The sequence below is a fragment of the Zootoca vivipara genome, chromosome 7 (genome assembly GCF_965207765.1).
Source record: "Zootoca vivipara chromosome 7, rZooViv2.hap1.1, whole genome shotgun sequence".
Taxonomy (NCBI): domain Eukaryota; kingdom Metazoa; phylum Chordata; class Lepidosauria; order Squamata; family Lacertidae; genus Zootoca; species Zootoca vivipara.
Genome location: NC_142590.1, coordinates 22,953,239 through 22,980,430, shown reverse-complemented (window position 1 = coordinate 22,980,430; position 27,192 = coordinate 22,953,239). Strand labels below are relative to the sequence as shown.

General features: G+C 42.5%; 1 protein-coding gene across 3 annotated transcripts in view; it reads right to left on the bottom strand.

Annotated features, from left to right (window-relative positions):
• PALMD (palmdelphin) overlaps positions 1 to 27,192 on the bottom strand; it is a 50,571-nt gene that overhangs the window by 11,000 nt on the left and 12,379 nt on the right. For 2 of the 3 annotated variants that reach the window (XM_088673799.1, XM_088673800.1), the window contains exons 2-4: positions 13,979 to 14,024; positions 8,762 to 8,842; positions 2,842 to 2,972 (exon numbers count right to left, since the gene is read on the bottom strand). In XM_088673799.1, coding sequence (XP_088529925.1) covers positions 2,842 to 2,972; positions 8,762 to 8,842; positions 13,979 to 14,023 — 257 coding nt within the window. In that variant the 5' untranslated portion in view covers position 14,024. Of the gene's footprint in view, positions 1 to 2,841; positions 3,117 to 8,761; positions 8,843 to 13,978; positions 14,302 to 27,192 lie in introns of those variants that run through there. The other variant, XM_088673801.1, reaches the window with a different exon arrangement.

Sequence of the window (27,192 nt, the reverse complement as noted above, 5' to 3'; positions counted from 1 at the left end):
TTCCTTTCTAGCTCCAGGAGGAGAGCAGGGAGCGTTCGTGCGACACACCTACACACTGCAGCTGACACACGAATATGTTGCAACACTCAGTTTGGAAAGCTCTGCTCTCGTCTACCCTGTGTAACACTGAATGGAGCAGTGTGGTGAGTGTTGGAAAATCTATTTACATTCCAGCACTGTTTACTGGAACAAACACAACTTCCGCTGTATTGCTTTTGCTTTACACTCTCTCGGAAGAGGCGGCAAGGAGAGAGACGACATGTTTCTTTGTTCCTGGTGTATGATTAATAAATCCGTAGTTCCTAGTGTGTCTTCACAAGCCTCAAGCCTCTTTGTGTTTCACAGTCTGCTTTGCTAAGTAAAGTGAAAGTGTGCCCATGTCCACAGACTTGGGTCACTGATTTATGTTGCACCAGAGGTCGAGGGATCTTCGCAGCGTGCCGGCTGAAAGGAGATGATCCAGCTGGGGGCTAGCCGGCTAGCCATTCGACCCCCAGATGCCAACAGTGAGGAGAGGTTTTCTCCATTTTGTATTTTGTACAGCATATTTTTTTGTCAGGTTGGTACTTCATAAAAGTTGAATGTCAAGAACAATGTATTATTTCCAGGAGTTGGAGTTCACATTATCTTGGAAATGGACAGAAATACTTTCACTCAGCTTGGGCATGAATACTTGTTTTTAGCAGCCAAATCAATCCGAAAATGGATGATTTGACAACCCTGCTTAAGAAATAGTACTGTAGAGTTAACCGTTATTGAGTCACTGTAAATGTGCCAACAGAGTAGAACAGGGCCTGATGCAATCAATACTGAGTAAAGCGGTATTTGCTTGTCCCTGTTCCTCCCATGTAGCATCTAATTTGCTACATGATTAACTGTATCCAGGAGTTAACAGAATCTCTTTTGTCAGATAACCTTTCTGGTTTTGTACGGATGACATTTGGTTGGGAATCGATTGGCATCTATTCCAACAAAAGCCAGGGTACTTTTTTTTTTTGGGGGGGGGGTATATGCATAAAAACAGACTTCCTGGGAGTGACAACAATTTGGAGGAGTCCTGCGTGTGAAAGGTCGAAATAAAAATAATTAGAAAAGAAAGAGCTGGCAAACAAAGCAAATTGTGTTTTAAAAGTCAATAATCTTTTATTCAGGCTTCCTTTCCTCTGGGGTGAGGAGGGGAAACAGCACTACACGGAGGAAGGGAGGGGTGTGGTGCCCCTCCCCATTGCCACACAGAGGTCTCATCCAGGCCTAAATACATACATATAAGAAAGGCAACACATGCTCACAACAGGTACGCATCGTCTCTTGTTCGTATCATCTACCAGCCACAAATTCCTGCCACATATATATGTACACGCACAGGACTGAAAATCCATTTTGTGGAGCAACTCCAAACCACACCAGCGTTGGCCAATGTTGTTTTCAGCTCTGCCTACTGTTATGTACTGAGCCTTGGATAGGATTTGAGGTTTCTAAGGTGTTGGCTTCTAAAGAATTCTTTTCTAAAGAATTTGCAGAGCAAGTTCTAATAAGACCACAGAGGATCTGAACAGGTGCTGCTGTGCGCTCCTTGGTAACAACATTACAGGGGTTTCTTTTGATGCTAATTCCATGCTTCAAATCCTTCCTACTCACAGCATGTGGGAAACCAGTTTCCATGGTTGCTGAGAGACCTGTGTTGCTTGTGAGGTGATTAGGGTACCTCAGGCAGAGAGGCACATTTCAGGCATAATGACCAGGTAGTGCACTCAGGGCCGTAGGAAGAGGTGTGTGTGTGTGTGTGGGGGGGGGGTTGCGGATCACCCCGGGTGTCATCCTTGAGGGGAGGGTTTGACAAAATGGCACACACTTACCACAGGGCCTGGCCTGCAGCGCCCCGGAGCCACATATCTCTCCTGGGAGTGACACAGTGGCTCCGGGCCCCGCACTGCCCGAAACGGCAGCGTGGGGCTTGCGTCCACCAGGTGGACTCTGTGGGCAGCTTGCCACACTGCCCCCCTGGGCGGATTGCTGCGCTGCCCCCCTGGGCAGATCGCTGCGGCGCCCCCATGTGACACTCCCATGTGCGGATCGCTGCAGCGCCCCCGTGGGCAGTTCGCCCTGCCCCCGCCGCTCCGGGTGCCGGAGCAGCTAGCTACACCCCTGTGCACTTTAAAGTTGACTGAATGGAATATGGAAAGTAACTACTGCTGCTGAATTTGAAACTAACCACGTTCTGTAGAGGAAATATTTTTTTAAAATAAAAAACCATTTCAAATTCTTAACTTCAAGATTTCAGCTCTACTCTACACTTCCCGATACCAGCATTCATACTGAAGTAGGGTGTTGCAACAGAGGGAATGCAAATATGTCAAAACAGTTTTGGAAACTTTGATTCCTTGTTTTATTATGGTTAGTTGAACACCAGAATTTTAAAAACTCTGTCCTATTCGAAATGTCACAGGGAACATGGGAAGCTGTCAGAGATTGGCCTATGCAACTCTGCATTCTCTATAATGACTAGGCATGGTTCTACAGGATTTTAAGGAGTTGTTCTCAGTCCTACCTGGAGATACCAGGGACTGAAGTGTCATTTTAAATGTTAAAATGCTCAGTTGCTGCCAATTTTAAGTAATGATTTTAAAAAAAACATGGCGAAATCTCACCCATTTGCATCACATCCAGAACCTGATATTTTAAAACAAGGTGTTTTTTTGGGAGAAATTTTGGCTGTGTTATTGAAACAGCAGAAGGCAAATAGCTGGCCCCAGAGACAACAAACCCAATTACGAATAGAGAAGTGATCTGATCACATAGCTTTTAATAACTGAGCAATAAAAAGAAGAATTTGTGCTGTACCTGAGGATATTTTGTTCCAGCTCATTCATCCGTTGTTGATCCTCTCGATTCTGGTTTTGCATTTCTTCTTGTTCTTTTGGAGCAAGAGTATTTAATCCATCCCAGAGCCATTTCTCACGCAGAGCTTTTTTCTACAGATATTAACATATTTTAAAAGAATCTCATTACCAGTTTCCTTCAGCTGCCACACATCTGGCACAGATTCCCATTTCAAGCATGCATTGGCTCCACCTTGATGAACAACCAAATTGTTTTACCACAGGCCAGATATGCATCTGCAAGGATTAAGAAGCAGTGGTCGCTCAGTGGTGACATTCAGAAGTTTCATGTCTCAGCTTAACAAACCTTTTGGCTATGCATACAACCCCTTTGTGTGAGCAAGCGAAAAAGTCAGGAAGCCTTCCATTAACTAATAGGTTCCTGTTTCATTAATTTCCACTGGGAAACTGTGGTCAACAGTACGGAACAAGCCAGGATATTAACCCATGGTTTGAAAGTGGCTCAATATCCTGTTCTGAAGCCGTAGTTTCCTGGTTTGGATGAAATGGGAAACTATGGTTAGAGACTTCCTGGTTTGATTGCCACCTCAAGTGAAGGAAGGTTGTACATGGCCCAAAGGCTCATATATTGGCTTCATAAGCAGATCATCTGAATGATTATATTTAATCTTTAATTCTTGCTCCATGACAAACAGTCTGATTTCTGCCATCCTCCTCTTTCCTCCTTCCCTTTCCAATGCGAGGCTACTTGTACAGATATAGTCTTAACCTTGGGCTGCTTAGGTAGGAATTTCTTCCTGTCCCTTGGGTGGCCCTCAAAACAGGAATCTAGAAGAAGTTATTTTAAAAAAGAGGTTCAAAAAGAGAGGGTGTCTCTCTTATGGAGTGGCTTCTTAGGTGCTGCAACTGCTTGCAGTATATTATGCCAAACAGAGGCTACTAACACAGTGCGATGGGATAAGATTCTCAGAATGACTTGGGTGATGGCATGCTACATCTGTCTAGTGTGGTTCACATTCCACCATAATATTGGCACTGAGGCATTAGATAGCACGAACCTCTGCCATCAGGCTCCAGCCATGCCTGGAAGCAAAGATTTCCCACCATACTTCCTTAGGAGCCAATCATTTCATGATGCGAAGTAAATGTCGAGGTTTCACATATCCCTACAGTGCTTTAAGAGGTAAAGATCTAAAAGGTTCCTTTTTAAGGCTCTAGACATATTTTTCTGCCCCAGCCCCAATTTCTTAAAAGGATCAAGTGCACTTCCTTTTATGAGCTGGAACTCAATGAGAACATTTTACCCATTAGTTAGGCTAAAGGACACAACAAATGAAGAGGACCTGTAAAATATACTGCAAGACCCTCCTGTTTGTCATTAAAATAGATATAGCATCCCTAAGGCCTCTTTCCCCCCCACCTCCTTCCAGGGATACACCTGAACTTTGCCTGCCAATGATAATCACAGATAATCACGTCTGTTTTTTTGTTTTTGTTTTCCCTTGCAGCATTGTTCTCTTTTACTAGTGATGCCAACCTGTTCCTGCCAGAGTTTCAGTCCTGGCACAGTTCTCATTTATTTTTAGCAAGCACATATAGGGTTTTCTGGGCAACCAAAGGACATGGTGTCTAAGCATCTCTGAGCTGCCCTGAAGGAGTTAAGGAATGCATTCCATAGTTGCATAGCAACTGCAATTCCAGCTCTCTCCACTCTCAAACTGGGGAAAGGTAGCCATGAAAGCTGAGGTCTTAATGTAGCATTTAGCTGCCTAACAGAGTCATGGCAGTCAACCAACAATTGGTCTGGTAATAATGTCCATCGTTGCCTTCTCATATCCCTAAAATTCATTGATAAACAGCTTTGATTGATTGATTGATTGTTCAATTATTTTTTTTTTGCGATTCCAAAGTGGGTAACAACATTAAAAAGAAACTACAGTATAACACAACTAAAACAATCTACAATAAAACACAATATGAAGCAGCAGCTGACAGCAATGATCAAAGCCCATTCCCATCAAAATATTGCAGCGAATGTCAAAGCCTTCCCCGACATCGTAACAGCACAGTCCCATCAGTTCCCACTAGAAGAATAAAAAACCTTTTTAATTGTCATGGAAATATGGCCAAAGATGATGCTAATTCCATTTCAACCGCCCACATTTACACACTGGGTAACCCCCCTTTACAAACGATATACAGTCGTACCCTGGTTGAACAAGCGCCTTGCGACTCGAACGTTTTTGGCTCCCGAACACCGCAAACCCGGAGGTGAGTGTTCCGGTTTGCGAATGTTCTTTGGAACCTGAACATCTGGTGCAGGAACTTCCTGCAGCCAATCGAAAGCCGTACCTTTTGGAAGTCAAATGGACTTCTGGAAAGGATTCCGTTCAACCTCCGAGGTACCACTGTATATGCGAAAAGACTCCAAGAACAAAAGGCAAGCAATGCCCTCTCCGTTGTCCTTCTCCTGCCATATTTTTGTCCCTTTCACAGAGGTCAGGTTGGGACTGTGAGCACTAGCAATCGATTATGAACTCCTCCTCTCCTCTTGCTCAGCATCTGACCGTTCCCAATAGCTGACCATATTCTATACCCACTCCAGGGTTTCTCTAGTTCCAGCGACGACACTCCCCTGTGGCTGCAAAGCATCCAAGGAACATAATTTGCCATTAAAGGAGGCTGAGTTGCATCTCACACCCATTAAATGAGTGCTGCAATCATTAAGGGTGTTATGTGAATTATTCCACAAAAGTGAGCATGTTTTCGTGTGCTTGGAGACTTGAGATGTTCACTAATGTCGGTGGGAGATTTCTTGTTTCCAGCTTTGCAATCTGTAGGCAAGTAGTTGTGCCCTTTCTTTAGTACGGAGAGTAGCGTGCTCACGAAAACTCTTGCTCCTACAGCGATTCATCACTTTCTAATTACGCCTCTCTCAAGCTTATTTAATTATATTTTGTCAAAATACTGTAATGGAATCTAAATCCCTGTATAATAATTTGCCCAATCATACTTATTAGCAATAACACTATTAAAATTCTCTGTTGGATGGGGGTAAAACAGGAAAGCACGGGAGTGATAGAATTAGAACCTCATTTAAGAGTGAGAATATGTTGCAATTATGTTATTCTGTCAACTACATAACACAGTCTGGGTCATTAACAGTGGAAGTGATGCAGTAAGAATGGATGAAGCAAGCTTATACGATGGGTATGTTAATTAAACAAGAAGCTGTCTAAAAAGAAGTAGTGTACCAATTTGATGGGATGTGCTTCCTCGTTTTTAGAGCCCCAGTGCTCCATTTACCCCTTCTCACTGGTTAAAGGCAATGCAGATTCTCAGTGGCTTAAGAAAAAGATTCGCCGTTGCTCATTTGCACGTGCAACGTAAGGGCTCCCAAACAATCATTCTGCAGCTGGTGTGCCACAGCTATATTAAACCATATCCTGGACCTCTGAGTAGAGGAAGAACAGCTGATCCTTTTGTCCTTGGCAGGACACAACTTCTCTGCTATAAGCACCCATGAATAAGGGGAGGGTAGTGGGTGCTGGATGGCTGTCATAACTGAAAACACAAAGAAGTCATTTTCAGATGTTATGCTGTCACTCTTCTACTCTAGGGATGGGCAACTTCTGGCCCTCAACAGGTCCGCCAAGCATTGTCAAAGGTCAGGGTAATGGGAAGTGCAGTTAAGCAATGTCTGGAGGGCACATGTTACCCAATCCTATCCCTTCTAATCCGTACACTGAAATTCCCTGTGCGGTGAACATGTGTGGATAGGGAGCAGCAGGTTCCATCTTCTTCAATCCGCCCATGTTTACTGAATGCCTGGAGAGGTTCCTTGCATGTCCTGCTGAATGAGCAGAGCGCTCTGTCTTCACAGTTGAGATCCCTGCACAGTCAGGGTTCTAGACTGTCTGCAGAGATGCTTCTGGGCATACAGTTCTACGCGGGACCCTTGCTCAGGCATTCAGCATATATGTGTGATGCTGCATACACCATGGTTACCAGATTTTTTTTCAATGAATCCGGGGACACTTTTCGTTGTTGTTGAAGCTGAGTAGCAACAGGAAGTCAGTAGTGGGGATGGTGAGGCAAAAGACCCTGGGCCCAAGCACACATGCATATTGTATAAACGTGCAAAGACCTTCTTTCGCACCCTGCGAAACATAAATGCACAGTTTTTTTTAAAAAAAAACTGGACAACAGTGTGCCACCTGCCCATGACCCCCAAGCCTTCCCTGATCTCCTGCCCCCTTTGCCCTTTGTTTTGACAGATCAGGGGAGGCTCGGGGGTTGCTGGTGGGTGGCCGTTGCCCAGGTTTTTTTTTAAAAAAAACCCCTCTGTGCATTTATGTTTTGCAGGGTGCGAAAGAAGGGCTTTGCACCTTGCCTGGCAGAGAAACCGCACGCCTTGTGTCCCTCCTGGGCAATGGCCGCTTGCCTGCGACTCCCCTGATCTGTCAAAACAAAGGGGGGGGGGCTACCAGAATGGCTCCGGGCTGCCGAGGCTGCCGTTGCCACGTTTCCCAGGGCAAATCTGGGGACATTCTGGGGAAGGAATTTATCTGGGGACAGATTTGCAAATATGGGGACGTCTGGTAACCCTAGCATACACTCAATGTGCCCATCCATGACAGCCACAGCAGTACCAACCTTTTCGCTGCTGAACTGATAGAGAACCTGAAGATCACTTTTGTGACTTCTGCAGGTCTTGCACTTTCTAACTGAGCTCGACCACCAAGTCCTACTACTGCGCCTCTAGTCAGGACACAATTTGTGCCGAGATTTTTATGACACTGTTTTGACTACTGTCAACAAATGAGCACTGTGAGTTTTTATTTTTTATTGTTTCGTTCTTAATATGACAAGCAATGTCAAGCTGTCCTTGAAAAGCTCAGCTTTTCACATGAGGCTGGCCATTTGATCCATCAGTAATTGGGGTTTTGTACCAAGGAACTTGGCAAGTTTGACATCTGTAGGTGCTTCTGTAGTGCGTAGGAAGAAGGGTCAGAACATCTTTTCATGTAGGACCATTAAGTTAATTGACTAAACATTTGGCAGATGCACTAAGTTACTGCCTGAGGATTTTAGCAGAATCTTTTATTTAATGCTTTGGTGAATCCCATTGTTATGGAGTCTATAGTCAATACTAAATTGAAAATGCTTTGTCTGAAAAAAGTGCAGTTGTACTTCTATTAAATAGTTATTTCTGGCCATCACCACACCATCACTAAACAACTCAAGTCTATTAAGAAATGCCCAGTGCTGCTATTTATTTATTAAAATTATATATTGCCTTTCCTCTTAAAGGAGCCTAGGCTGGCCATTATTAACCAATGCACTCTGTTTTCTAGCTAGTAAAACTCAAAATTCACCTGTACACCTAAGTAAAGATGAAATTCAAACTGCAAAAATTAAAGAAATGTTCAGATTTGTGAAGGAAATAATGTATGTAACTGAACCTGTATTGATTAGACAGGACATTTGTGTCAGACTGGTTCACACATACATATATTTGTCAAGTGATTTACCGTACTTACATGTGTGAATGGGCCAATATAGATGTAACACAAATAAACATACTCCAACCTGGTGTCCTCCAGATATTTTGAACTACAAATGTCATCATCCCTGACCATCCCTGACCATACTGTCTGGGCTAATGGGAATTGTAGTCGTGTGTGTGTGTGTGTGTGTGTGTTTATGCTTGTACACCTGCTTGGGGGAAAGGCTGCTTTTCAATCAACTCAGGTCAAATATTGAGCTAACAGACATCCAGTGTAGAGAAATCAAGGGATGTACACACCTGTATAAGCCAATTGTTGATACTCTTATTAATGGTTTTTAACATATTTATACAGTGGATTTCCAAAAAACAAAAGAAGAAAGTTAATTGAGTCTCCTCATGGGCAGGTTACCTTCAAGTGCTGATGTTTTAGTTTTACTTCTTCGACTTTAAGGCGTTTCTGAGTGATTCCTTCTTGAAGTTTCCTCTTGTCCTGCGAATTACAAAAATGGTAGAAAACAAAAGAGAATAAAATGTACAGTATATCTTGGAATATGAAAACTTTGTGCAGTAAAGAAATGAGGTCTTAGATTTTAGAAGCTATTTGAAGTGCTTGAGATGAGGATGTGGGAGTTGTCTGCCTTTTTCTGTTTTCATTTAACAAAGAGAAAAAAGAAAAAGGAAAGGAAGTCACTGGGCATATCCACACTACAAACATACAGTGTTTTTAACCCACTTGTGGATTCCCTCAAGAGCCCTGGGGATGACAGTTTAGTGAGAATTTTAGAGAATGCCACCTCACAGAACTGCAACATCCTGGTTTCCCTAGGAAGAGGAAAGGATTGCTACAATAGTTTTAAATCCATTTCTATCTTCTGAGAACAAATCTCAGGGTTCTTTTTCAATATATCATTTTCTTTTTAGTACGTACATACCATCTGTGTCTAGTATTAAAGGTTTAGGCATGCAAAACTATTAAACGATTGTTTCCCTTCATTTATCAACCACTAGGGAAACACATTCAAATTTCAGGAGGCAATTCTTTCAAGTCCCCAAATATGTCTCTGTTTTCTTTACATATTTTCAAGCGAGAAACAGCAAGGGTGGTGTTAACTGAGGTTAGGTCACTAGAAGGTAATTTCAGTTACAGAAAATTTAGCAACCAGGTTGGGCTCTGTTCCCATTATTGTCTAGGGACTTGGAATAATCTTCATTGCAGATAGGAGTTATTTCTGGCACACATCCCATAATGCAACTATAAACAGCATTTGGGATGTAAATAGTTTGCTAGCCTGTATTTACATGTATCCTTACAACGTTTATACTTTTAGCAGGGCCTCCTGCCTCTACTTCCGTATCTTGCTGAGAGAAACAGCTGAACATATCTGAGAGAAGAATGATAGCTGGTGTTGCCGTTCCATTTTTAAACTTTGTTTACTAAGGTACGCCCCCAGTAGCAGTTTTGAACGGTTCAGTTAATCCAGATTTCAAGAACATCCTGTTGCCAGTCTATGAGCTTCACGCCTTCCTTTCTTCTGAATGCCACTAAATTAAGGGCCTTGAAATAATTTGGCCATGAATGGTGCAGTAGGTCATCAAAATGACTTTGTAGATTAAAAGCAAACTCCCAAAGAGAGCTCTTTTTTCCTAACTCACAGCATGCCTCCAGATATACCTACACAGTATGCTGCCAAAGGATCTCAGATTCCCCCCCCCCCACTTTCTCTCGAGAAATGAATAGCACATTCTTGGCTCCAAATCCAAGGACAATTTAATTTTTCTCTTTGCTCACTCTCCCGACTCCAGGAAGACCGGACTTCCCTTCTAAGGAAATTTGGGGTATTTGGTGAGGGGGTGTGGGGGAAGATCACTATGAGGACCAGTCAATCAGAACAGTGCACAGCCTCCCCTTTTTTGGCAAATGGGATTCTCTTGAGCTCAGCACTTAAGCTAAGGTGGTATGTCTGACTGAAACAAAGTGAGCTCAATTCCAGAGTTAGTTTACTGCACACATTACATAAATTTGGTCCCTCCCAAAGTGAAAGTAATGGATTAATTGTGGAGTTTTATATTGGAATATAATATATAGCAACATATCACCACTCATATTAAGTATATCCGGACATGGCCTAAGTGATGATGAATTTGTAGTGGAGTTTTACACTGGAGTACAATATAGAGAGAGCAGAAGGTGTTCCCTCAGGCTTTGTGGGATTTCCACAAGGCAATGCTACCACTACTTTGTATCGCCGGGACCGTCAACCATTTTGGGCAAGTGGGAGCATTTTCAAACTGGAGAAGCTGTTGTGGGCACCAGACATATACCACAAATGAGCACATAATTCAGTCTAATCTACCGGCTACAAGAGAATGCTTCTTTCAAGCCTCATTTCAGTGAGGAGAGAGGCGGTTGAAGGGACTCAGTGGGCGCCAGAGAAAGACATGTGTGCCTACAGGCCCATTGGTGACTCCTGCCATACAAGTTCAAAGCAGTGTGTTGGAGGTGATATTCTTGTTTTCTATTATTTTGGATAAAGACTTTTAGTATTTTCATTGCATACTTATGGATATTGTATCATGTAATTTTATATTTTCTTGTAAATAGCTTTGGAACTCCTTTCAGTTGTGTGAGGGGATAAATAATAGCAATAAACTAAACTAAAAAAAACCCTAGTGCCCTGCCCAAATGTGTGTGTGTGTGTGTGGTACCACTGCTGGGAATGGTATGAATGTGTGCATTGGAGCACAGTTTGGCATACTACTTGTCCAAACCTTCAGTTTTACCATTGCAATCTGCCAAAGCAATCCTATTCCCCCTAATGATCAAACTAGCTACCAGCAACCTTGGCACAATTATTTGAAGAAAATATGTCCTACTGAAACAAGTGGAACTTCCTTCTAATATATTTGTTGTTGGGGTGTAAATAAAAAAATCCACATCTCACTACAGTCATTGAAATGACTTGTGTGGCTCTTATATGGATATGGATTGTAGTCACAGAAAATTCCAGAAGCATTGTTGTTGTTGTTGTTGTTGTTGTTGTTGTTGTTGTTGTTGTATGTGTTTTTTTATCCAACCTTTCTTACTATGAACCTTTCACAAAACAGAAAAATTATATATAAAAGGTCTTTGACAGTGCAGTGAGAGGAAAGGAACCGAGCTTCTTCCAGCAATGAAAGAATTATTGTTCACCTATAGGTTCCACTAATGCATCAGCCTTAATTCCATCCCTGTTCAATATATGTCAGTTGACACACTTTTAAAGCTTAAAAGCTGTTGCGTTTCTTAGCAGATTTTTTTAAATAAAAAAAAACTTAATTCATTTCCAGCAAGAAAGCTATGTGTTTAGTTGAATCACTTTCTATATTAATTTGCATTTATTATCATCATTAAAGGGCCATATAAGCACAAATCTTTCAGAAGCAGCAAGCTAAATAAGGGTACCAGAACAGAGCCAATGTTGAGACTAATAGCTTAGAAAATGTAATAATGTAAGGACCATAGCTGCCAAGTTTTCCCTTTTCTCGCGAGGAAGCCTATTCAGCATAAGGGAAAATCCCTTTAAAAAAAGGGATAACTTGGCAGCTATGGCCAGAATCAAGAAGCCAACCTCTCAACTCCAGTGGATTGTGGATGAAGATGCCTGGTCATGCTTCTTGCAGCTGCTTCTAGGGTGCCTGAAAAAGCTCCCCTCTTTCCCCCACCAGCCTACCTCCCCGAAAAACCTCCATACCTTCTTGAGGCCCTCTCTCTTTCTTCAAACCCCTTCTTAACACATCCAGCTTTCCCATGAAGCCTTTGGCACAACCTCAAGCACCCACATCCTATTGTAACCAAGTCTAAACACATGTTATGGAAACAAACATGCACTCTCCCTTGGTATAACCCTGCCTCCCTTTCTTATACTTTCCCCTATTGTCTCCTCCATATTGAATTTTGGACTGCAAGCTCTCTAAGGCAGGGACCTGTCCTCTTGTATCGTGTCAAGCAGCCATGCGTATTGATGGCACTTTATCAACAGCGCTTGACCAACTGAGCTGTCTAGTGTTGTACTACTGCTATAGGCTCAAAGCAGGAAGCAACATTTCTCCTTTACATTCCTATGGATGCGGGAGGTAATCCTCTATGTTCCTTGTGAACAACCTTGCAAACAAGCCCATAAAAGTTACTAGCCTGCAAATATTTGCGCACCGAGAATTAAGTCACTTGTGGTCTGAAAAGGGGAATGGGGAAGGCTTGACTCTCTTCCATCTTAAAAAAAAGAGGAAGAAAATATCTCCGCAGCAGATCTCTTTATTCATGGGCTACAAAGTGAGTCGCCCGCATCCAGTGCCTTTTCACAGCTGGGTTGGGAAGCAGTGGATGCATGACATTAGCCACTATCCTTTAACTATCCTGACATTTCCTATGAAATACTGTGTTTTGATGCATTTTCGCCCCAAACCAGCTTTGATCTGAATTGAGAAAGAGAATGACCAAGTTGTGTTGTAAGCTGGTAATGGGTACGCTGCCAGCGGCTGCATTTGCAAGCCTGACTATGGAGTCGTTTGATAGGGATGCCAGTTCACCAGTGGGAAGTCTTGCTATTTGCGGAGAAACAAAATAAGAGTTTGAACCAAGGGTTGAGAAATAAATAGCTCCTGAAAGTTAAAGAACAGCTTAATTTACTTATTCCGTTCTTTAATTGTCAGCTCTTTAGTTGTATAAGCAAGGGAAGCACTGGGAGCAATGGGAACATGCATGAAACAACGATGTCAGAAATAACTTTTTTTCAAAGCATGTTGCGTCTAGCTTTGGTAGAGCTCTGAAGGAACATGATCATTATTGTGCTATGATGCCACCCACAGCCAATCACGGCTCTGCCTTTAAAGAATAGCCAGTGAGCTAATCTACCGGCCCAAACCTGTCATGAGATGAGAGCATGAGGGTTAGATCAGATCAATAGGGAGCTAGACGTCAATGCTATTAGTTGTTGTTCTTCCTCTTAAGAAAAACACAGTTCTGAGACAACTTTCTGCAAGCACTGGGTTCTTTATGAATAAAATATCTCCACCATAGTGTGAACTGAATTGAAATTCCCATATCATACTCCTTTAAAAATAAACACACACACACACACACAGAGAGAGAGAATGTTGGTGTTCCCATGAACTACCAACAAATACTCATTTAATTAAGCAGAAGATTAATTGCCCAGGGTACTTCTTTTCTTTTTAAGCTATGGAATTTCCTAGTTCCAGTTCATTCATAGCTTTCTGACCTGGTGTCCTTCAAATTAATGCACAGATGCACACTCACTTGGTCTTAATGACAGCATCACGTATGCCTGATATAAAACATTGCCTGACTCCTACATCTCTGGCATTCAGCGCCTGGGACCTAATGGTCAAATTTATGTTCCTGCCATAAATGCAAGTCATACGCCGAATTCTGCTGACTGCCCAAAGTTTGTAGTCTACAAAACGGAACAAAATAAGGACAGAAACGAAGGATTTCATACAGAACAGGGAGACCTTCCAACCACCTAGTAACATCTAAGCAGTTTGGATAGTGATTTTCTAAAATATACATTACAACACAGACACACAAACATGGACACACAGATTTATATATAGAAGAATCACTTACAGTTATGGCCTGAAATCTTTCCTTCAGCAGTTCAGCTTCTTCCATTCTAGAAATCAAAACAAGCACACAGGTTTTGAAACCTACAAAGAAACACTACATAGGCACAGAGGTTCCCCGTAAGGAAGAGGAGGAGGAGGGCGACGACGAGGCAAATGCTTCTGAAGGGTTATGATCTAATTCCCACAGAGGAGGGAGAATTCCCGACTTATGTGGTGTCTCTCTGAACAGATGAGCAAGTCGGCTCAGACAGACACATGTAATAAGGGTGTGCTAGGGAGGCAGACATCCAGAATGCTGGCATGAGTTGACTGACAAGTTTGAACGGCAGAACACAAGCCCTTTTCCTTCTGCAGCTGCCAATTCTTTGTCGTAATCATATGCACACTTGGCATGCCATAGATTAACCGTTAACTGCCCAACCCCCCCAAGCAAATCATATTTGCTGGCGTTCTTTAATGCGCAATGGTAGTAGTTATTTTTAAAGAGGTGAAATGTAAATCCCTGACATCTATAAGCCATACCCCTCATTGAGATGCCGTCATAAGAATAATTAGCAGTTTTGTAGCATTTAAAGCTTTTCCTTTGTAACCTGTACAGCTGCCCCTGTAAAGGGAAGACTTTATAACTTGTACCCATAATACAGATGAGGGCTCGAGGCTGGGAAGAATAAGTTGGCCTGAGGTCACCTAGATCACAACCTAAATCATAACAGAGCTCTCTCTTGCTGGGTTCAAACCTTTCTTCAACATTCCTATCTGCTAGACCAGGAACCCCCAAACTGCAGCCCTCCAGATGTTTTGGACTACAACTCCCATGATCCCTAGCTAACAGGACCAGTGGTTGGGGAAGATGGGAACTGTAGTCCAAAACATCTGGAGGGCTGAAGTTTGGGGATGCCTGTGCTAGACTATACAGTACCAGATGTTAGCTTAATTAACCATGAACCCTGAAATTTTGGATACTCAGTTGGGGGGCATGTGTTGCAAAACACAGTTTTTTGGGGTTTTTTTGCTGCAAAACCCTGCAAAACTTTGGCAGCGGTTTGGAGGGGATCCCAAATTCTGGGCTCCATGGTTAATGAAGCTTTGAATGCTGGCATCCGACAATGTTGTCTCTGTGTGTGGTAATTTAGAATCATGGAATTAAGTTGGAAAGGATGCTGAAGATCATCTCGTCCAACCCCCTTGCAATGCTGGAATAGGCAGCTGTGCTGTATGGGGAATTGAACCCGCAACCTTGGCATTCTCAGCACTATGCTCTAACCAACTGACCTGTCCAGTGAGTTTAAATTTAAACTTAAACTCAAATGTAGGCTTTAAAAACATTTCATAATCTAGTGATAGAATTATATAGCAGGTCCTTATGGCATTGTACAGTTGAGTACAATGTATGTACCAGCTGTGTGTATGTGGGGCACTTATGTCAGTGGCCAGTGCATGCTTACATTCGGCAGTAGAGTGCTAATAGAACCACCCCCTACCTTGGCTGCTACCCCGTCTCCCTGTGGTGAGGAATTTTGGGTTGGGGTAAGTGAGAAGAGAATCAGGAAAGTACTGCCACAGTCATGCCTTGGCCTCTGCAGAGGCAGCATTAAAGAAAAAAGGTAAAAGCTAAAGGACTCCTGGATGTCCAGTCAAAGGCGACGATGGGGTGCAGCACTCATCTCACTTTTCAGGCCAAGGGAGCCGGTGTTTGTCCACAGACAGCTTTCCGTGTCATGTGGCCAGCATGACTAAACCGCTTCTGGTGCAACGGGACACCGTGATGGAAACCAGAGCGCATGGAAATGCCGTTTACCTTCCCACTGCAGTGGTACCTATTTATCTACTTGCACTGGTGTGCTTTTGAACTGCTAGGTTGGCAGAAGCTCGGACAGAGCAACGGGAGCTCAGTCTGTCACGGAAAATGGTTCTCTAGCTCACCAAAATGGGAATGCTTTCAGCTGACAATTTGAAATCTGGTGCAAGAATCACTGGCACTCATCTGACATTAGCAATACTGTATATATGGACCCTAATGTTTTGAAGTCCCTCAGTGGTGCAACAATTAAAAAGAAAAGCCACCAGCACATTTGCAAAGCTAAGCAGGGTCTGCTATGGTTTCAAATTGGATGGGGAAAGCATGTGTTGAGATTCCTGCATTGCAGGGGGTTTGGCTATGGATGACCCTCAGAAGTTCCTTCCAACTCTATGGTTTTATGAAGTTCCATTGTGTATATGGGACCATAACCTACTCATAGTTGTCTTTCGTAAGGTGACCTGGGAGTTTTTAGCATACACTGAAGGGCAGGATATAAATTTAAAGTGTTTAGAAAAGAAAAGAAGAAAGAGTTCATTCAGAATGATTAAGAACCTGATCTTTTATATACATAGAAAATTAATGTTCCCCCTTTCATTATAGGAGAGTTTCCACACTCTGAAAGTAGAGCTGAGCTCCCCCCCCCCCCAACAACTGTGAAGCTGAATGTGATTTTATACGGCTGAGAACATTGAGCATGTTCTTTATCTTCCAAGTTAAAAGGGCAAGCATTCTAAAAATACACACAAAACTTGCAAAACAGGTAGAATGATGAAAAATAATATCTGCTCGTTGCAAAAAGACTGACAAATCTCTTCAAAGTGTAATCTGAGTTGGTTTGAAATTGTTCTGCCCCTTTGGTATCATGTAACTGTAACTTCACAATCGCTTCAAATATAGATGAACATGGGAATCAGTATATGCCTTTTCTGTTTTGAAAAATGTGCATGAAGCTATGCCAGACCATCCAAGTGCCCCTATTTTCTAGGGACAGTCCCGGATTTACAGAAGCCATCCTGGTTTCTGATTTGATCCCTGAATGTCCCACTTTTCCTTAGGATGTCCCTATTTTCATTGGAGAAATGTTGGAGGGTATGGAGTTATGCGATCCCCAAGCCAAGGTGATAAGTAACTATATAACCTTTAGAAGACATCTGAAGGCAGCCCTGTATAGGGAAGATTTTTAATGTTTCATGTTTTATTCTGTTTTTAGTCCTCTGTTGGGAGCCGCCCAGAGTGGCTGGGGAAATCCAGCCAGATGGGCGGGGTATAATAATAATAATAATAATAGAGAGGACCTTACTTGGAAAGGAAGCCCAAAGAGACTTTAAAAGTGGTATCCAACACAGAGCAGATCAGCTGAAGTCAATAAGCAATGGGTCTACCATGAATGAATGAATTGATTTATTATGGTCACAAACCAGAAATACAGACATATGCAATAATAAAAGCATATACTGGTAAATATAGATAATTTAAAATTGAACTCTATAAGCTAGAACACAGTATATCATACAGATACTGTATGAGTATGACTTAGTCTACCATGAGTATGACTTAGTCGGATACCCAAAATAAATAAAATGAAGTAGAAATGATTGTTTTCCAGCAATCAGTTTTACTTTTTTTTTTTACCTAGGTCAAAGTCCTGTTGCAAAATCACGCACCAAGAATTTCTAAATAATTGCCCACACTTGTCCTCCCTGTAACCTGATGCCCAAGCTTTTGGCCTATCCATCCTTGCTCATACTGAACAGCTGGTATTTTATCTTACAAAAGAACTTTTTAAGCATTTGAAGACTCCTGCTTTATCCACCCTTAGGGTCTCTGGCTCTGCCAAGTTAAGTAGCAGAATAGTTTCAGACCTAGCCAGTCTTTTTCTTTAAAAAACAAAAAAACAAAACCAACAACAACAACACCTAGCTGTTGAGAGACATTGCATATATCTATGTAAATCAAGAAAATCTTTAATAAAAATAGAAATTAAAAAACAACAACACCCAGCTGTTAAAAGACCTAAAAACCAGAGGAATTAATATGGTTTGGTATTGCCTCTCTAAAAGGGAGTATGTGAATAAATTGCTCAGTTTTATAAGGTGTTCCAATTGCTACATGTTGCTTGCAAAATTTGACTCCATAGTTGATTATATAGCAAGTGAATTGTATAGGGGTGCTAAATCACAGACTATCTGCTTGGCCCTTCTTTTGGATAATTATAAATATTCAGTGAACAAGTCAACATCTTTTCTTTCCCCATTTTTATGTTATTTGCCTTTCTTTTAAACCAAGTATGGCTGTAAGTGTTAGCAAAGTCTTTTAAATAATCCAGACAGGGTCCAGAGAGAAAATAAATTTGATAACACTTGACTGCAGAAACAAAGAAACAAAAACCCCTGGTGTATAATTTGAGGAGAAAGGAGCAAAGCCTTTCTTACGTCAGGCCTTGCACATAGCAGTGAGGCACTGAACCAAACATGCAGAGGAAAGAACTCACTTAGAACTACCCAGCCAATCAGGGCACATTCTACCTCTGCAAACATCATGCCACTCTGCCAGGTGCTAAAGAAGGGGTATTTCAGTCCTCACCCATATTTAGAAGGGAGGAGAATCTGTTTTACTGTCAAGTATACACGAGGAAACATAGACTGAGCACAAACTTTGTTTTGTGTATGCTCAGATTAGTTTGCATAGATATCATTGCAGACTAAGAATAATTTCTGTTTTTCAAATGAGTCCTGCTGCATAAATTCCTTCAATATTTTCCTCACTTGTTGCTAGGTGGACTTTCCCCCCTTCAATCAACACTGTACCTTCTTTTCCCACCATTTACTTTTGCATGGCAAAAGGGAAAAAATGGGCCAGCTGTCGTTTTGTCTGGCCTTAAGCCCATTTTGTCTATGATGGTGCCATAACCAAGACATCGCATACAGATAGCTCAGAAACTTCAACAGCCACGGTCTCTGTAAGATTCCTGGAAGAGAGTTTGTGAGATTTGTGACAATTAAAATAGTTTCCTTTACAGCTATTTTTACCAAGCCTGTTGTCCAAATTGGGGATCTACTGAAAACTGTTTCCAATCTTTGTTTCTCTGTAGCAGATACTGGGCAAACGTTTCTTTTGACCCAACGGATGTTGACTTATGAATGCATCATTTGTAGTCAATTTGATCTGGCAGGCTGATTGCATTCTTTGGGGGGGGGGTCCACCCCTCACTGCATGCTTTATGTATTCAGTTCTATTTCGTAATGGATTATTTTTACCATAGGAGTCTGCTTTCATGATGCATTACCAGAGCAAATATCGAAACAACTGTATTAGGAAGTGGGTGGGGATCTTGAATACTAGATCATCATTTTTATTATTATTTAAAAACACCCCATAGGGGATTTTCATGGCAACACCAGCAGCTGGACATGAATATGGATATTTTGATCCTAAAGGCAACTTTAAATAACTGCACAGACTGGTAACAGTACATCAGAATCGCACCTGATATCCCACCACCCACAGCTTTTAATATCTTCTAAAACTGTTTCCCCCAATTCTGCCAGCCTGATATAAAACATTATTATTGTTGTATTTTATTTTTACGTGTTTAATTTTAAAGAGCTGATCAAAAGACGAAATCCCTTTCTTTTTTGAATGGAAATTGGAGGCATGGTTTTATTTATTTATTTATTGCAAGAATTCATATCCTGCCTTTCAGGATATAAACCCTTCCAAGGCGGCGTACAAGAAACGCACACCAGGGCCCAGCCACCGTGTTTCTCCATGCACCTCTGTTCTGAGAAAGCCTCGTGGCATGAGTGGGAGAAAGGAAGCCCAAAGCATGTAGACTCGTGTAGAAATAGCACAGTGAGCCTCCTCTGAGGGTAGATCCTTCTGCATCTCCACACCTTCTCCAAGTAGAATGCAAGGGCAGGGCAGTGAGTCAAGGAGAGATGGAGTGATACACAGTCTCTTCTGTGGGTGGGTGCTTTGATTATTATTTATTTTATTTCTAGTGGCGTACAGTCATCAGTTGCCTTGTGGCCCAACCCCATTGAATTCAGCAGGGCTGACTCCTGAGTAGACATGGTTAGGACTACATTGTCATCCGGGAAGCTCACTAGTGGCCCATTCACTTTCTCTCAGTCTAACTTTCCAGGACTCTTGAGATGATGGATCAGTGAGGTAGTGGACCACATTCACTGCCTTGTGAGATCCTTGGAGGAAAAACTGAGGTCCACACGGGTTGGAAATGGGACTGCATTTAAAGTGACGGAGAAGGCAAAGGTGAGCAGCTGTCTTAAGCAATGGTGGACAATCTGAGGACCATCCTTGCTGACCATTGACCATGCTGGAGCCTTTTCCTCACCACCGTTGCAAGGAGGTCTCAGGCCTCAAGAAACAGGAAGCCTGTTGCCTGAGCTCCAAGACCATCTTATGATGGTACTGAACCAGAGGGAGGAGAGGAGTCTTTGCAACATACCCTCCAACACGTTGAGGCGAACAACTGCGGCATGCATCTTCCAGAGAGGCATTCCTGCACAAGTCATGTGATCTGCATGAGATCGTGGTCCTGAAAGACACGCTTTTTGGGAGGCGAGACTGTGGCACCCAAAATGGGCACCATGCTCTCATACGAAAATAAAAATGGGACACAACATAGTTTTACTACGATAGTTGAGGGGTATGTAAGAGGCAGAGACACTTGATTTTGGGAGGGCTGGTGGGCCAGGGATGGACTTGGGTAATCTTTGGTAACATGACGCCCTGGGCAAGGCCAAAATTTGGTGTCCCCAAATGGATCTTCTCAATTTCCCACCAACACTGCCCTAAATCTGGCGCTGGTTGGGCCCTCCATAGCAGGAACGCTACAGCACAACAAGAAGGGTGAACCACAGAAATACACTAAATTCATGTATTTAATGAGAAAACACCTTAACTTTCATTGTGTTGTGTCTCATTACAAAATGGGTGTATTGGGAGAAAAGCACACTAAAATGCTGACACTTTTTTTTTTGAGGACTCTCTCTTCTTTTATATCAGGCTTGCAGAATTGGGGGAAACAATCGCAAACTGATGTGGAAATGTAACAAACTTAAAACTGAAAAAAAATGAGAGCTGAAATTGACAGATTCTTCCAGCCGTAGTTGTTTTGATGTCTTTGCCAGAGAAATGATTTTAAAACCTTGGACTAAGTGATTATAGCTCCCTCTGCCCAGTGGGAACATTCTCTCTTGACGTTGTCTGTCCTGGGACATTTGCTGAGATAATCTTACACCGTAGCAAGTGGCAAATGTTGTTTGTCTTTCTCACTCGCACAAGAAGCTCCACGCCCTGAACCTCTGGAAGAAAGCTTTCCGTGACTCTGTTCCTCTCTAGGTGGAACACCCTTCCTATTTCTATTCATAACCAACCCTGTTAAACCTTTTAAGTTGAAGAGAAAGACCTCTTTAGCAGTGTTCTGGTCTGTAAACTGTTCTGGTCTCTGTAAACGGCAACATACATTTTAAAAAAAACTATTACTGGCATGTATCAGTCCCATGATGATCATCTGTGTGTTTTGTGGCAGACTTGTTTCCCTCCTGTCTTTTAAATATAGGATCTTTTGTATGTAATCAACTTCCTTCCTTCCTTCCTTCCTTCCTTCCTTCCTTCCTTCCTTCCTTCCTTCCTTCCTTCCTTCCTTCCTTCCTTTTTTTGTAAACTCATTCTCATACAGAAATAAAACAGCAATCTTGAACATAAGATGTTTTATCAGGCTTTCTGAGGTTGATCTCTAGGGAGGACAACGTGAGAAGGATTCGGCAGTCATGTGCCATTCAATCCAAGCCCCTCAGGGGAGAGGTTGTGTTTGAAGGATGCATGGCGGTCCTTCTCATGCCGCCCTCCCTGAGCTGTTTTGCGGGGCTGGGATCTAATCAGATCCCAGCCTGGCAAAGTGGTGCAGGGCTGGCTTGGGGAGGAAAAAGCTCCTGGGGCAATTGCTCTGGCAATCAAATAGTATTTCATCAGCAAAAAGACACCACTTACACAAACCCTTGCATGTTAAACACGTACATTTATTGAATTAGCAATCTATTTCCTTGAATCTAATTACCCGCAGAATTTTACAAGCAAAATATTTGACGGCATCTGTGTTCAGCTGGTTTACAATTTGGCATGTCCAGCAAAGCACAACTTAAATGTTTTGTATTATGATTCTCATACCTGACAACCTGAAATCTAACTTAAAGCTTTTTGCAATTTCCCCAGATATGTATTTGGAATATTCTCATGGATGGGGTGACACTTTTTTGGAAATTATCATTGTAGGGAAAGGACCAGGGTAATGAATGTGCACTTGATAAGGGGAGCGAACAGGTCCTAAGACTCACTTTGTATCTGTATATAGACATTTTTCCCGCCCCAAACAATCTGATCTGTTTTTGAGTCACACTCTGTTCTTTCTGCTTCAATTTGTGCTCTTGATTCCAAGCCTACCCTGTACAAAATGGGTGCCCCATTCCCTGAAATGGGAATTCTAAAAATGCATTGTTCCCCACTTTTGGCCAAAATGAATGAAATTTACAGGCACAGAAGCCCCTCCAGAGTGGATTAAGCCTGCCAGATTGTGGGCAAATAAATCTAGGGCTTTTCATTTAGGGCACCTTTCAACTCTGATTTAAAAAAACCACAAAAAAAAAACAAAAAACAAAAAACCAAAGACAAGCCTATAACACTTTGATTTTTGTTGTTGTTGCCAGAATGGCATACAATTTGCAGGCATTGTGAGCTCTGAGGGGATGAAGCTTGCCAAATTTCAGAATGGTGGCTGTAATGATTCTCTCATAAAGGCAAACATTTTGCTATTGGGCTGGGGGGGTGGGGTGGGGTTCAATAAGAGCCGTAGGGGGCAGGGTGTTGGAAGAAAATCCTAAATGTCTAGAGAAAAGACTGGAGTAGGGGGAAGCTAGAATACGAGCTCGGCCGCCACTGGGTGAAGTTCTCCAGCCTTTCAATTCTGCAAAAAGTTCACAAGGTGGCTTTGCAATATTGAAATAATGGAATAAAAGTTATAAAACCATCAAAAATATGAATATAAAACAAGAAACATAAACAAGAAACAAAAGCAGCATTAACGTCACCATGCAGGCAAATAATAATGTTATCTAAGAACATTCTCTTTGGCCTTGTATCTGTTATTGACTTTCTTTTGTTAAGGCCGATAGGAAATGCCGAGTGCCGATGAACATTAAATGACAAAAACAAAATAGTTGTGTCTCCAACTTTCATTTTAATCTCTGTCTCCCAGCGCTGATATGACCTTAATCTTAGCCTTCTGGACGATGCCCTACATTTCTGCATGGAAGGACAAAAATATCAGCATATTGCAATGATTTCCAGTGCCATTGGCATCACTTAATTGCCGTGGTCACCAAAAGTAGGCCATTCTGACAGAGCGTATATCATTTGCTCATGTAAACAACACTTCTCAGCACTCTGACCCTTGAATGGCACCCTGTCATTTCACAACTGCTTGTAACATATTTCTGCATTTTTGCTCATGTTCTCCTTTGAAAGGGTTCTTGCAGCTTTCTTGGCTTTCCCTGGAGTCTTAAATGTCAATTTCTCTGTTTAATGAGACATCCCTCCTCTCCCCTCCCCTGCAGCCTTAGATGGAGGAAACAGCTGTCTAGGGACTGACATCCACACACAGTGTTTTTGTGATGAAGAACTGGCAGCTTCTGAAACAAGATTTAATTAAGACTAGCCTTTCTCCTGCAGTCTCATTGGAATAGCACCCCCCCCCCCTGGAATGTCATTACCTTTCCTAACTACCTCAGGAAATAGTATTAGAAGATTATTAATTAAGGGGGAAATGTACAGAGCTCATTATAGATGGCTACCAGGGAAAGTCAAATACTGTGATTATCTGGGGCCTTTGTGATAAGTTTCTGTTGAGACTGTGATCATGAAAAAAAACAACCCAAACACTTCTGCTGTATTTTACCCTCCCATCCACACAGAAGACGCCCTTATGGGGGAGGCTTAACACTGAAACCTCTTCCGCTTATAACTTAAAAGCAGCTTCTGCCAGGAAAATTAAACCAGCAATCAGGTTTTGGGTTTTTCATTTCAGTTTCCTGTTCTGCCTTAGCCAGCCAAAGTCCTGGCTGTTACTTCTGGTGTGGGTGGAGGGGATGTTTGTTCCAGTTTTGGCACACGGGCTGGACATTGGCTGCTCCATATCCGTCATGAAATTCTTGCTGTTGTTTCGAAGTGTTTGAGCTCTCCCTCGCAGTGTCCAAATGTAAACAGTGCTGTGGTGTTCTGCACTTAGCCTACGGTTCAATGACACACACCATTCTCTACTTGTCGTAGAGATCCCCTCACGTATTTGAAACAGAAACACACCCCTGGCTCTCTCAGGCTTCTGCCTCACTCTTCCTCTCTGTTCTGTTTAAATAATGCACACCAGTGTGGTGTAGTGGTTAAGAGTGGTGGACTCGTAATCTGGTGAACTGGGTTCACTTCCCTGCTCCTCCACACGCAGCTGCTGGGTGACCTTGCGCTAGTCACACTTCTCTGAAGTCTTTCAGCCTCACTCACCTCACAGAGTGTTTGTTGTGGGGGAGGAAGGGAAAGGAGAATGTTAGCCGCTTTGAGACTCCTTAAGGGGAGTGAAAGGCAGGATATCAAGTCCAAACTCCAACTCCTCCTCCTCCTCCTCCTCCTCCTCCTCCTCCTCCTCCTCCTCCTCCTCCTCCTCCTCCTCCTCCTCCTCTCTGCAGAATAATACACCAAAGTACTGTGCAAAGACCAGCCAGTGTCAAACTATGCTTAGAGTGCTGGACTAGGACCAGAGAGGCCAGTGTTGAAAACCACACTAAGCCATGATGCTCCCTGCATTATTTTGGGCCTATTACTGTGTCCCAGAATAGGAGCCAAAACTGTGAGCAACCCCCAGCTTCATAAAGTAATATCTAACATCTTTCCCTCCCTCCCTCTGTGAGACCATACATGTACCCAGTGCTTCCCCCCCCCCTAGAAAAATAGGTGCTGGTACTCACCATGAAGTTGTTACAGTAAGTGCCACACTTTTTAACAACAAAGAAGAGGTGCTGGTACCATATACCCTTGAGTACCCCCTGAAAAAAGCACTGCATGTACCTATGGATTTCTGGTTAGTATCTTGCTCCATGTTTTACTGATTTTTCCCAAGACCAGTGGTAGTTTTTTTCTGTAGTGGATGGTTCCCATTATTCTGAGTTTTGAGGTGTCAATTTATAGCGAATGCTGTAGGTGAGAAGTCATCTAGAATTACTAGGTTATATAAGAAGGGGAGCCGCAACAACATGTGGCAGTGTAGATTGCTCCTGATCCAGAGTTCCAGGATCCTCATTTCCATCCCTCTTCTCCAGTTTATGCCTCTTGAAAGCTTTGGATTCCCTGAAGCCTGTTGATGCCTCTTTCTTGTCCATGGATGGCACTGTTTTGGCCATATAAGGATTGGCACTGAAGTATATGAGACAGAACTCTTGGGCTTGCTGGAGTTATGTAAAGTTATAAATACGTTTTTATCCACCTGCAGAGTACTATGCAAGTGAAGTAAAATTCAGGAATCCAGCTTAGTTACATTTTAGATGTGTACTTCTTGAACACAGGTTTCCTAGAGATGTGGCATCAAGTCTCGGTAGGATGAGATGCTTTGGCCAATACATACCTCACATCACATTCTGATGATGCCACAGAAGCCTGCCCAGCAAAGCAACCCCATTGTGCTGTTTATTCCACCAAGGTCTTCTGCGTCAAATCTGAGATAGTTTAGATGAAAGAAGGCCTTTGATGTGCAATATGTGTTCCAGACCTTATCGCCCAGAACAAACTAAACGTGGACATGATGCTTTGTATTAGGAGAAAACTTTTGCAGACAACACGATCATCTTCAGATGTATTTGGAAAACATTCTTTTGCATTCAGCAAAAGACCAAGACAAGCTAGTTGGATGCAATTAAACATCAAAGCCCCTGTTGTCTTCTTATTAAGTGGGTGATATGTTTTCATGCTGTCTTTTGTCTTCTAATGCACGCTTAACATGAAATAACGGGACATCATTCAGTGCCAGTGCTTGGTGAAGACATGCCCTTAGAAGGGCAAGTTAGTAACATATGTATCTTTTAAATAAACCAGTTCTAAGTATTCTGTCACATTGTAGTGTGACCGTGACAAACAAGGCTTGGATTTGTATCCAACACAAGTGGTTGGATACATATAATGAGACTTCCTCTCCTCTGCGTACACATCCCTGGATGGTTTCAGGTAAAAAGATTACAGAACTGTGGGATGGGGATAAATTTGTCAATAGCAAGTACCCATGATGACAGATAAATGGACCCATTGTGTTTGGATGAAGTGTTCCTCTGAGCATCTGATTCCAAATGGAATCGAAAGGGGGGGGGGCTGTTACCATCACACCTTGCTTGTAAATTTCCCAGGATTTTCTGGGTGGTTGCCATTTCTATAGGATTCTGAACTAGATGGAAGTTTTCCCCTAATTCAAGCAGGGTTCTTCATCAGAAACAAAAGGAAGGGGGATTGCTATCTCTTTTGAATGGCACTCCTGTCAAGTTCAGCCATAACAAGTTCATAACCTCAGCCCAGATATAGTTGCTGCAGAACTTAAAACGAAGAAAGTTGTGATCGAGAACCCATAGCCCGAGAAACCAACACATAGTCCTAATCAGAATTTACTTGAATAGAGGTCCACATTGCTTTTAGTGACCATACCAAGGTGACAAGCAAATGCTAGGAAAGTAATACAGTAAGCCAACAGTAAATGCATTTGGGAGTCTGGATCTATGGTACCATCTATTGAAAACGAGTCAAAAGGGAACATTAGCAGCGACAGATTTGACCCGGGAAGTAAATCCAACGAAGATAGGGTGCTGAAGAGAGGTGAGTGGTGCTAACAAGGGGGCGAGAGAGCCCCAGTTAATAAGAAAATGGCTAAGAGTTGTAAAAGAGGAACCTCCTGGGGAAGAAGGAGCTACATGGCTGTGCATTTCTGCATTCTTTACCCACAAATTGCTAGATTGGCTCCCCTGGCAGTCTGCATAGATGAGCTTCGTCCTCTGACAAATAAAGTGAGTTGCTGAACAGGCAATGAATTGGAGTGACAGTGGAATCAGGTGCAATAAAGGCAAGGATTGAGAGGCTGAGATTGTTGTTAAACCATTGCCTGAAGCAGCAATGAGACTATAGGACAGATGATTAACTGACCATGGTTCTCATAGAGAGAGAGGAAGCAGTTCTCAAAAGCAGATCTACATTGCCCATGTAGATATGGAGTGGTCAGCATTTCACAGCCACCAGTCGCATGATTTGATGCTTTGCAAATTGTGAAAGAACACCATGCAATCCCAAAACTATTTGTTTCACCACTGGTGTGC